This window comes from Microcebus murinus, chromosome 4, assembly GCF_040939455.1.
Source record: "Microcebus murinus isolate Inina chromosome 4, M.murinus_Inina_mat1.0, whole genome shotgun sequence".
NCBI classification, from domain to species: domain Eukaryota; kingdom Metazoa; phylum Chordata; class Mammalia; order Primates; family Cheirogaleidae; genus Microcebus; species Microcebus murinus.
In genome coordinates, this window is record NC_134107.1 from 97,653,671 (window position 1) to 97,665,657 (window position 11,987).

Genomic DNA, 11,987 nt, shown 5'->3' on the forward strand with positions numbered 1-11,987 from the left:
CTTTTCTCTAATACCTGCTTGTGGTTGGTTGTGGTTAACCCCTCGGTGTCGCGCTACGGCTGTGGGAACGCGCTCGCCGATTGGTCGAATTTGAAAACCTTTTGCCCGGGGAAAAAGGCGAGCAAGAGAGGTAGCGCGCAGACTGCCGAACACTCCCTGATGCAGCCAATGCTTGTAAAGCGCGCGAAATTTAAACACTACAGCCGGAGATGAGAACCGGAAGATAAAAGGGGTGGAGCCTGAAGCCACCTAGCCGGCCTCTGGGAAATAGGATTTTTTTTTTTATCACTGCAAGTCTTTTTTCAGAAACCATCTTTCAGAGTTTTTTAAAAATTTTTTATTTTTTTAATTTTTGTATTATTTATTTATTTCATTTTTTTGTGTGGGGATTAAACCCAGGGCCTCGTGCATGCAATTTCTTTTTAAAAAATTCCGATTATGAACTGGTTTGTACAATCAACACTTCCTAGCAGACGTCAGGTAAAAATGGCTCGGCTCAGAATCGTCCAGATCTTTCACGGTCTCGAGATCGCCTCCTGTCGCGCTCCCGTCCCCCGCCGCCCCCGCCACGACCACGGTCTCTAGACCGGGACCGACGCTCCCGGGACCGGGACCCCGATCTATGCTTCTTGCGCCGGCGCCCATACAGCTCGCGCCGCAGTTCTCTCGAAATGGGCTTCAAGTGCATGAAGTTACAGAAGCCGCCCCGCGTACACTCCCCCATCTCATACTGGCGGCAGCAGGCCTCCCTGAAGTCAGTCACGGGCGAGAGCTCGGCGTGGATCGGCTGTCCGTTGAACCAACGGTTATTCAAGTCAATCACAGCCTTTTCTGCGTCTTCCTCACGGCGAAACTTGACGTACACGTTCCCCACCAGGTGGTCTCCCAGGTTATCACAGACGTTCATCTCCTCAACTTCCCCATACTTCTCCTCCATTTCTGTAAAAACCTCCTCAAAAAACTCATCATAGTGTTCCTGCATCTCAACATCGCTCACAGCACAGCGCAGCCCGTCAGCAGACTGGGAAGAGTTTTGAGGGTTACGGTAAATGTTCAAGAGGGCAATGGTCTGGCTAAAGGTCGGTTTATTGTGCAGCCGAGAGCACCGGTCTCCATGACGACACGCTCCAATTTTGAAATAAAATGAACAGTTGACTTTGTCTTTCTCGGTGCCGAAGATGGAGGCCAAGTACTCCGCCATTTCCCACCAACCACTGCCGGCGCCCCTGCCGAAGCCCGCGGAAGACACCCGGACGCGAGGACGCTCTCCCCGCCCCTGACGTGGCAGCGCTACCCAATCCGGCGCGGCGCTCGCTGCGCGGGAGCGAAACGCAGCACGTAGGGGCGGGGCGTAACGCGTGAGGGAGGACTCCGCCCAAGCTGTCGGCTTGCCTAGGCGGCTGCGGGCGCAGCCTCCTGGTGCTACTCCGTCCGACCGGGGAGTATTACCGGGTGTAGGCATTCCGCTCCTGGGTGGGCCCAGTCGCCTTAAAAGCTGGCCTAGGATTTTTAAAGGATTTACTACAACTACCTCTGCCTCCCCTTGCAGTCTGGTTACTCCCCACTCCCTCCTAATCTGGCAAAGCAACAGTGAAAAAGAAATGAGGGCCGGGGGAGGTGGCTCACGCCTGTAATCCTAGCACTCTGGGAGGCTGAGGCGGGTGGATTGCTCGAGGTCAGGAGTTCGAAACCAGCCTGAGCAAGAGCGAGACCCGTCTCTACTATAAATAGAAAAATTAATTGGCCAACTAATATATATAGAAAAAAATTAGCCGGGCATGGTGGCGCATGCCTGTAGTCCCAGCTACTCAGGAGGCTGAGGCAGGAGGATTGCTTGAGCTCAGGAGTTTGAGGTTGCTGTGAGCTAGGCTGACGCCATGGCACTCACTCTAGCCTGGGCAACAAAGCAAGACTCTGTCTCAAAAAAAAAAAAAAATTAAGAAAAGAAATGAGATCCCCTGAAAGTTCAGTCCCATGCGGGAGAACAGGATAACTCCAGTCTTAGGTCCTCCATACCACCTTAAGTATCAGGATTTTAATATTTATTCAACATGTTCTGTCAGGTTTCTGTTCTGTTCTCTTGTTAGAAGGAACCTGATGGGGCAGAGAGATAGGCATCCTCTTGAAGGAGGTACCCTCACCAACCCTTCCAATCTACCCTAAAATACCTATATAGGAAATATACCTACAGGAACAACAATAAGAAAAAGACAACACTTTATTGTCACCATTGGGAGCACCTGGCCCCCTGGTCTGCTCTTACTAATCAGAACACTTAATTTACAGTCAAATGTCAAGTCACTTTGATGCCTATGTCCCTGTCCCTAGCCCAGGTTCTACCCCAGGGCCCGCCCAGCATATTCCTTGAGAGTCAGAGCTCTGAAATTGGAGTTGTGGATAACTACATAAAAGCTGCTGTATCCCACCTTATGAGGCTGCAAAGATGGGATGGAAAGGGAGAGAGTGGCAAGTTGGAGAAAGCCATAGGCGAAATTCAATCAGTAGTCAATAGAGGGCAAGAAAGCCCAGAATGTCAATAATCACAAGGGAAGGAAAATGCTGAGAACGAAATCTGGCGGAGTCTGAGGGGTGGGAGTGGCCTGGGCCAGGAGGCAGTCTTGGTACAGACGGCGGAACCCTGGAGACTGTGAGGTAAGGGCAATGATCAGGGGACTCAGACATCATAGAAGAGTCGGACAAGCTGGTATCGAATGGAGAAGGTGACGGCACTGCCCAGGATCTGCAAGGAGAAATGAACTGGAGTAAGAACCATGAAGAAAAGGAGACAAGGAGGTGTAAACCCTATCCCCAACCTCACCTGCAGCAGCAGCAGGAGCAATGTGAGGTTTCTCTCATGTATGGGCCCAAAGACTTTAAGTAGCAAGTTGATGAGGGTCATGTTGTTACACTCGGTAAATTCACCGTCCTCATTCTTACTCTGGCGCACTGTCACTAGCCGGAGGCTCCCTGCTACCTGGAGGGGCCAGAGGTGAAGAGAACTTCAGTTAATACCTATGCTTTAGGAATGGAGATCTGCTTAATGCTTCCAAGTACCCCTTGGATATGATGTAGGCCTAGGTTCCCCATTCCCCAAGTTCAAGATGGTAACCTAGGGCCTTACCTCCTTGTTACCCTGTTACCTTTAGAATAAAGGTGCCCAAAAAAGAGAGGCTCTTGGTCTTGAACTTGGAATAGCTCATCTCCAGTTTGCCTGTCTTGATATTGAGTCTGCGGGCGGGGGGGAAGATAGCTGCATGTGACTGGGCCACTGCTCAAACAACTCTCCTCTCTGTGGTTAATTAATAGGAAGAGGACTGAATGTGGAGTCAACCTGATCTATTTCTGGCTCTGCTGCTTAATACTGTGTGATTAGAATGGCTGTGAACATTAATTGAGATTATGTAAATAAATGTACTTAGTAAATTACAAAGGGCAACCCAGATGGAAATAGGCCTTCTTTGGGCCCGCTCCTTTTACAAGCAAATATAGGCTGGCTTTAGATGTCCCAAGTGAAAAGGCTATGATGATGTCCCTTTCAAGCCCCAAAGCAGCTACCTGGGCACACGGTGGCGAGGGCAGGGGATGATATGCAGGAGCTGAGGCAGTGAGTAGAGGAAGTTGAACACCTGGGGCATGAAGAAGAGTAGCATGGTCTTGCTGAAGTGTCCCAAGATGCCCACCACGGCAAAGGTCATGCCAGCAAAGTAACAGAAGGTATCTCCCACAAACACCCGTGATGGGTACCTGTGTGGGGGAGAGGATCTGAGCTAGCGGCAAGAGGCCTTACCAATCCTTTGTCTCACATCACACTCTGGGCTCTTGCCTAGCCCTGACACTAGTTCTGACTCAGAGACTCCAGCTATCCTAGCACCTATACAGGATCCCAGGCCCTGAATTCATCTATTCCTTGGGGCTCTACAGCACTCATCCCCAATTACTGCTGGGTAGAGAGCAATTTCAGAATACTACCAATAGAAGAGCCAGAAAAGACTCAACACAGGTATGATGGGGAGAGGTTCAGCCTCTCCACCAGGAAGTGGGTTACGATCAGAACCATCTTTGCCACATGTTCAGATAGTTGTCCCCCTTGTCCACAGGCCTACTTACCAGTTATGGTAGAGCAATGCCAAAGTGGTGAAAAAAAAGGGTATCATGAAGTAGAGGGAAAAAACATGATCATCTCGATAATCACCTTTGGAAGCAGAGCAAAAAAAAAAGAAGGCAGAGTTAATAATCACTTCCCCTGCAGACCTGGGTCTTATTTTTGCCTGTCTCTAAATTCTGTCCTCAGCTGTATCATCCACCTCACGCAAGTCACTTTCAAGAACTCAGTGCCCCTTTTGTGTTACCCAGGAAAATTCCTTTTGTCTCATCTGGGCTTCTTTCTTTTTTCTTTTTTTTTGTAGGAACCACCAAAGATTTAGTGTTTAATAATTAATAGCAGGCAGGGCGTGGTGGCTCACACCTGTCATCCTAGCACTCTGGGAGGCTGAGGCGGGTGGATCACTCAAGGTCAAGAGTTCAAAACCAGCCTGAGTAAGATCGAGACCCTGTCTCTACTAAAAATAGAAAGAAATTAATTGGCCAACTAAAAACATATAGAAAAAATTAGCCGGGCATAGCATAGTGGCATATACCTGTAGTACCAGCTACTTGGGAGGCTGAGGCAGAAAGATTATTTGAGCCCAGGAGTTTGAGGTTGCTGTGAGCTAGGCTGATGCCACGGCACTATAGACTGGGCAACAGAGTGAGACTCTGTATCAAAAAAAAAAAAAGAAAAAGAAAAAAACCATGTTTAAGAAACTGGGGGATAAATCACTCTATAAACTATATAGTATGTGATAAGAATGGACATTTTATAATATAAAACCTGTCTATACATAGTAGTTAGCTGCAAAAAGCCATTTAGTCTTCTCTTGTCTTGGAAAGATGGTATTCCAGATTTCAGTGTAAATTATTAGCAAACTTCAACTCTTTTGTGTGGCAGGTATCTTGTTTTCACCTTCCAGTTCTTCCACTCCCGCCAGTGTCATGAGGTCTCTGATGTTTCTCTCCAGATCATCAGTGCAACTACTCACATCATCAGTTCTTCCAATGATCTGGTCAGACATGGTCTGAAATTTATCTTGCATCTGCTTCAGGAGTATCTGCACCACCGAGGTGAGATCCTGCATGGTCTCAGGGTCCTTCTCAGCCATATCTCCGGTTCCCAGCTTGGTGGTGATGCCTCAAACCATCACCTACACTTCTGTTTGTCTGTGCAGATACCGCCCCCCCACCAGGCTTCTTTCATGAAGCTTTCTTAAGCTAGTTACTGTCTTAAATTTGGTTTAGACCATTCTGACCTAGGTTTCAATACCAGCTTTACTTCCTGTTGTGTGACCTTGACCATGACACATTTTACTTCTCTAAACCTCAGTTTTCTCATCTGTAAAATAGGGCTAATGATAATACCTGTCACATAAAGCCATTACAATATTTAAATAAAATAATGTTTAGAAAGTGTTCAGCTTTAATAAGCACTTGTTTTGTTTTGTTTTGAGACAGAGTCTCACTCTGTTGCCTGGGATAGAGTGCCGTGGCATCAGGCTAGCTCACAGCAACCTCAAACTCCTGGGCTCAAGTGATCGTAGTACCTCAGCCTCAGCGCCTCAGCCTCTCGAGTAGCTGGGACTACAGGCATGCGCCACCATGCCCGGCTAATTTTTGTATATATTTTTAGCTGTCCAATTATTTTCCTTCTATTTTTAGTAGAGACAGGGTCTCGCTCTTGCTCAGGCTGGTTTCGAACTCCTGACCTTTAGCGATCAGCCGGCCTTGGCCTCCCAGAGTGCTAGGATTATAGGCGTGAGCAACCGCGCCAGGCCAATAAGCACTTGTTGATGTCCACCAGCCAAAGACCAGTAGAAACACAGCTATAGTCAAAGCTTCATTTACTGACTCATATCAAGGGAGACTTCAAAAACCACACACCATGAGGAACCATAGTATGCCTCAGTAGGGGGGTATTAGGAGGGGCTTGTTGTAGGATTTGTTTTGGGTAATTTGGGGGAGGGTATAAGAAAGTACAGTTTTGCTCTGGACTGGGTGCTGTCAGAAAGAAGGACTAATTCTATGACTGAGCATCTTAACTTTTTCTAAGAAGTGGGAGGAACTGAGATGTTATTGGAAAGAAGCGAGTGTCTCTCATGTTAGCTGAGAGAGGGATCTTGATCATTTTGTGGGTTGCCCAGTGTTCTTATGGTTTTATCTGTGCTGACATGGAGGGAGGGGTCTGGTTTTTGTCTTGCTCCATCACAGTCAGTGTTGTCTAATGTTGGGGTTCTGTAAAATTGCTTATGTTCAATAAGAACAGCTCATGGCCTAGGTAGTGCCAATTCAGCTATGAATGACCTATCTGCTTTTTTCTTTCTTTCTTTTTTTTTTTTGAGGTGTGATCTCAGTCTGTCATCCAGACTGACAGTGGCACAATCATAGCTCCATAGCTCACTGCAGCCTGCTGGGCTCAAGCAAATTTCCTGCCTCAGCCTCTGGGACAACTAGGATTACAGGTACAAGGCACCATATGCCTGGCTTTGAGGCTATTTTTATTTCTCACTTTTAATAATCTTCATTGTATATATCTATTGTATATATTGTATATATACATTGTATATATCATTATATATCTCTCTATATAATATCTATATATAAATATATAATTACCTTCTATAATTACTTAAATATGGCTTTTTTTTCTGAATTCCCCAAGGCCATATATCAGGCAACTCCCTTAACACTCAGATTTCTCTCTCTCCCCACCCCCAATCCCACCTACCTTCCAGTTCCACCAGGTTGAAGACAATGATGGAAGCAGAAATGACTAGTGACTGGCCAGCCTCTAGGCCATTAATTCCTGCTAGGATATTGATGGCATTGGTACAGAACACTGCCAGCAGCCCCATGTAGACATAGTACAGGATTCCTGGAGGGACACATAGGGAATGAGAATTTAAGAATTTGAGAAAAGTGGTAAGGACAGGGTCAGGATGAAGGTTCCACCAGTAAGGATATGAGAAGACCCAGGGACAAAACAAGGACACTTGTGGAGCACCAGGAAGGGTACTCTGCTAGATATCTCAGGGGTAAGGGTGCCCTGAAATAGGTGCTATGGGGGCAGTAGTGGCAGGGCTACTTACCCAAGTCCAGATGCAGGCCAAGAATCGGGCGGAATGGCTTAGGTACCACAACGGTTGTATTGCCAAAGTTGGTGAAATAGACCATGAGGAGAGGTAGTGAGGCAGCTGTGGGCAGCAGCAGCTTATGGCGCCAGCGCAGATTCAGTACATCATCCGCAAAGCCCAGGAAAATCATGCAGCAGATGGCAAGGAGGGCACCTATCAGGGCCACAAACTGGGGGAGGCTCGGGCAGGTCATGACTCAAGTCTACTCCCATTCCACCTTTCAAGAAATCCTGTCTTTTCAGACCATTCCTCAGCCCTTCCTCCCAAGCACAAATAACCCCAACTGTCTCAGGTACCACCCAGGCCCCAGACACAGGCAACCACCCCCTCCAGCCCACTTACTTCATGGTGAGGGAATGCTTTACACTGCTCCTTCACAAAGCAGTTCAGGAAGGGGAAAGGGATGAAGCAGAAGAGGATGATAAGGAAAACAGCACCGCTGATCACTCCCTGGGACTCTGGGCTGTAGCCCACCAACAAGCGCGTGGAGGGAGAAGAGGAAAGGGGGCGTGGTCACTCACTATTGTAGGCATTACAATTACCCAAAAAACTCATTCCCAGTTTTTTACTGTGGGGGATGGTAAGGGGGGGTGGAAGCAGGGCATCACTGCTGGAGACCCTGATACACCCAAGGATCCTCCACCTAGTCCTTCCCTAATGCTAACCACTTCTGCCCATCACTTCTCGGAGTCCCAGGTTGCTTGGGTTAGCTCTGGGGCTCCACACACGCGTTGTCAAGCACCCCAGTCCCTGTCCCTGCCCTGCCCACTCCTTCCTCAGCCCTTGTTGCCCACCCAGCACCCGTATGCCGCTGCTCACATCTGCTGCCGGCTGGATTTGTTGAGGTCCTGACCACAGAGGCGCGCGGCGATGAAGTGGCCACGGAAGGCCGGGATGAGGGTGAGTGTGGCCACAAATCCCAGCATCGAGCCGATCAAGTTCACCAGCAGCGGTAGCGGCAACTCCGGGAAGGCCCACATGCTGAGCAGTCAGGGGCCCGCTCCGCCGCCTCCTCAGCTAACAGCCAAGCTGGGCAGGAGTCCTAAGGTCTCAGCAATAAGAATTGGCCACTCCCACAGGCAGGCTCTTTCCACACCCGCCTATGCAAAACCGGACAGTTCTGACTTGAGCCGCCCGCGCGACCTCGGAGAGCCCCTTGTAAAGCAACCTCTGCTCTGCTGCACCTGCCTACCCCCTGTTTCCGCCCGGATCTTGTTCGCAGAGCAACTATTGCTGCGGCGAGCGGTGGTCGCCATTTTTAATATGGGCACTAGAGTTGGGACGGAAGTGTTATTTTAAACTTCATCTTTTGTGCGAGAGTAGAGTTATCACGAGAACGTTGGAAAAGCAATTAAAGAAAGCCAAACAAGAGCAGATATTTTTCTAATATTACATTAAAGATGTACAGCCCAGAGCGGTCATACCCTTTGCCCAGTTCCAAGATGAGCGCCTCCTTGTACCACGTGTCGGACGCTGCTCACACTCTGGTTCCACGTCGGTTTTAGCTCCCTACGCCTCCGCAGGTGACGTTTAAAGGGACACTACCCCGCGCTTAATCTGAGATGCCACTGGAGCTGAGAACACAGCTACTGGAAGCCAGGGGGTGGGCAGGAGGTACTAGGGTGTGGAGCCGCACTTGCTCCTTGTAGAAAACCTGTTGCCAACGTAGTCGGAAGCCAAGGTAAACACAACTCGGTTCCCGGAAATGCAGCTAGAATTTGGAAGGATGATGTCAATTCTAAAGCGCAGACTCTTGAAAAGCACTTTCCACTCTTTTTCCTTGTCCTTCATCCAAGTATTTTTTTTTCCTCAACATCCCACCCACCTTTTGCCTCCACTGTAGCAGTTAGTTGCTGGGCAACCCTACGGGGCTCTTCTCACGGAAGGAGAACTGGAAGTGCCCTCAGGTCTTGGATTTAAATCGGGACTTCAACTTGGCCCTGGATCACTACTTTGTGCCAGGTTCTAAAACTAGATGTAGGCTGAGACGTTGGAAAGAGCTAAGGAGGCAGGAGAACCACACTCACACCTGGCTTCCTGATTTCTTCCTCCAGGTGACCATGCCTTTTGCTTGGCTCTGTTCCCCTGCAGCTAACAGTTCATCAGCGTCTTCATCCTCTTTCATTCTTCCACAGGCTTTTAGGAGGCATATGATTTTCATTCCTCAGAGATGAAATCACCACCTGAGAGATTAGGAGAGGACTGGAATAGCTTGGCACTTTGACCACTCCAATGAATATGGCATGTTCCAGGAGTCAGAGTCAGGTTAACACTTTTTAGGCCAAAGATAGTCTCTTCTTTCTCTCAAAACCAGGTGTGAAATGTCTTTTCTACTTGAAGATGGCTCTAATTAACAACAAAAAACCATATATGTATAAAATACATAAACATATATACATACATATATAATCTCTGTAATTTGCTTGACAGTATTCCGCCAAATTTGCAGTACTTATTATCCCACTGGCATTGTTTTTCTGTGTGTGTGTGTGTGGGGGGTATTGTGTGTTGCCCCTCTTAGACTGGAAGCTCCCTGGAGGCAAGTGTTTTCTGTTCCACAGGGTGTCCTTTGGGGCAAGGAACACAGAGATATCTGTGTACAAAGCATCATGACACATAATGAGTCTGAGTCTAAAAGAGGTACTGAGAGCAATAGGTGCACATGAAGGGAGCAGTTAGTTCTGACCAGGGAAAGTGAGAGGGTGTTGAGGAAGAGTAGTATCTCAAAAGATTTCAGTAGGTGGTAAGAGTGGAAGGGCCTTCCAAATGGGGAGAGTAAGATGCCAGAAGCAGGTGGAAAGGAGGAGCTTGTGGGATTCCCAGAGCAGGCAGCCTTCAGTTATTAATATCTTGTTGATCAGGAGCATGTCGAGACTCCCTGGAGGTCTGGGAGACAGTCTGTATCTATTTCCTTTTTTTATTACGAGGCCAATCCTAATCTTCCTTCCCAGTCTGGCATTGGGAAGCTTTGTCTCTTTCTTCTCCAGAGATCATTAGCCCTCTCCACCACTACCCTCCTGCACCCAAGAGAGTAGGAAGAAGGACATGATCAAAAACAAGACACTGGGGATTCATCATCCACGTTTACATGTTACCATCAGAAAATGGTTACTAGGATACTTGTCACATAATCTGAATATTTTGTTCCCATGGTGGTAAATGCCCAGTTGATTGTCAGATTAATCATAGGGAAAAACAAACAAATACATAACTATTGGCCTTCCTTGAAATTTTATGCCTTTCCTGGTAAAAGTTCAAAGCATTTGCCTGAACACTGAAGCAGCTCCTAGGACTCACAGATCAGCTGTCAGTGGCTCTGGGCTGAGCAGACAATGTCTGAGATGCACATTTCCTCCAGTAAGCAAGGCCAATTCACTATTATGTCTTATTGCCAGACAAAGACTATCCCAAAAGTGTTTCACAGTGCCTAAAAAGACTGTCAGACAGCTCTGTATAGTCAGGGACTGTGACATTTGCAGGACCCTATCTGTGGCTCTGTCCAGGCAGCTAAGTCACCCTTTTTCATTTTCTTCCAACCTCTCCCCTTTCAATCAAGCAAAAGTTGTTAGTTGAAGGCAGGTCCCAAGATCTCCCATTCCATTGGGATGACATGAATGATTTTTCAAAATATAGAAACAATATAGAAATTCTTAGTGCACATTTGAATATTTTCTGCTAGACTTCTTAAAATTGCAATTTGCTAATCCCTACTATATGCATAGGAAACTCTTAGGTACTGTGAGAGACACAAAGTGATATAAATATAGTTGCTTGGCCAGGTGCAGTGGCTCATGCCTGTAATCCTAGCACGCTGGGAGGCCGAGGTGGGAAGATCACTCAAGGTAAGGCGTTCAAGACCAGCCTGAGAAAGAGCAAGACTCCATCTTTACTAAAAATAGAAATAAATTAGCCAGGCATGGTGGCACATGCCTGTTAGTCCCAGCTACTCAGGAGGCTGAGGCAGGAGGATTGCTTGAGCCCAGGAGTTTGAGTCTGCTGTGAACTAGGCTGATGCCACGGCGCTCTAGCCCAAGCAACAGAGTGAGACTCTGTCTCAAAAATAAATACATGCAGTTCCTTGTCCCCAAGGAGTCTACTTCAGCATATTTATTTTATTTTATTTATTTAATTTATTTCTTTTTCTGAGACAGAGTCTCACTCTGTTGCCCAGGCCCAGAGTGCCATGGTGTCAGCCTAGCTCACAGCAACCTCAAACTCCTGGGCTCAAGTGATCCTCCTGCCTCAGCCTCCTGAGTAACTGGGACTACAGGCATGTGCCACCATGCCTGGCTAATTTTTTCTATGTATTTTTAGTCGGCCAATTAATTTCTTTCTATTTTTAGTAGAGACAGGGTCTCACTCTTGCTCAGGCTGGTTTTGAACTCCTGAACTTGAGCGATCTGCCTGCCTCGGCCTCCCAGAGTGCTAGGATTACAGGCATGAGCCACCGTGCCGGCCTACTTCAGCATATTTAAAACACCTTGTTTGAATATGAGGGAAGAGAGATGAGTAAGACAGGGTCCCCACTCTTAGGAAGCTTCCTGATAAGTGGAAAAAACAGACATATAAACCAGCTAGACCCTAAAGCAGAATGAAAAAAGTGCTAACGGTCTAAGTAACAGGTGAAAGATTGGGAGGACTAACTAGGGAAACTCACATTAAATTGAATTGTGAAGCAGGATCTGGCAGCATAGGACCAGTGCTCAGTGGAGGAGTTGGCAGAATAAATCCAAGAACTCAGAGAACTGAGATCCTTGTTTGTTC

The 11,987-nt window shown here is 47.5% G+C and overlaps 2 protein-coding genes and 1 pseudogene across 4 annotated transcripts; all 3 read right to left on the reverse strand.

Moving 5' to 3' along the window:
* Positions 1–335: 335 nt before the first annotated feature.
* On the reverse strand, positions 336–2,142 carry LOC105876023 (splicing factor U2AF 35 kDa subunit). Its single transcript, XM_012773560.3, has one exon. The coding sequence runs from the start codon at positions 1,460–1,462 to the stop codon at positions 497–499; it is 966 nt and encodes a 321-aa protein (XP_012629014.2). The 5' UTR covers positions 1,463–2,142; the 3' UTR covers positions 336–496.
* Positions 2,143–2,200: 58 nt separating this feature from the next.
* DPAGT1 (dolichyl-phosphate N-acetylglucosaminephosphotransferase 1) lies at positions 2,201–8,870 on the reverse strand. Of its 3 annotated transcripts, XM_012773556.3 has the most exons (9): positions 8,043–8,854; positions 7,566–7,686; positions 7,179–7,392; positions 6,818–6,964; positions 4,108–4,192; positions 3,556–3,744; positions 3,141–3,228; positions 2,819–2,974; positions 2,201–2,740 (listed from the first exon to the last, which is right to left on the reverse strand). In XM_012773556.3, the coding sequence occupies exons 1-9, from the start codon at positions 8,201–8,203 to the stop codon at positions 2,675–2,677; spliced, it is 1,227 nt and encodes a 408-aa protein (XP_012629010.2). In that variant the 5' UTR covers positions 8,204–8,854; the 3' UTR covers positions 2,201–2,674. The 3 variants fall into 3 exon arrangements, with proteins under 3 accessions (XP_012629010.2, XP_012629008.2, XP_012629012.1); XM_012773554.2 differs by having other exon boundaries at positions 2,201–2,974; positions 8,043–8,870; XM_012773558.2 differs by lacking the exon at positions 8,043–8,854 and having other exon boundaries at positions 2,201–2,974; positions 7,179–7,376; positions 7,566–7,650.
* Positions 4,199–6,811, reverse strand: LOC142870640 (heat shock factor-binding protein 1 pseudogene; annotated as a pseudogene).
* Positions 8,871–11,987: the final 3,117 nt, after the last annotated feature.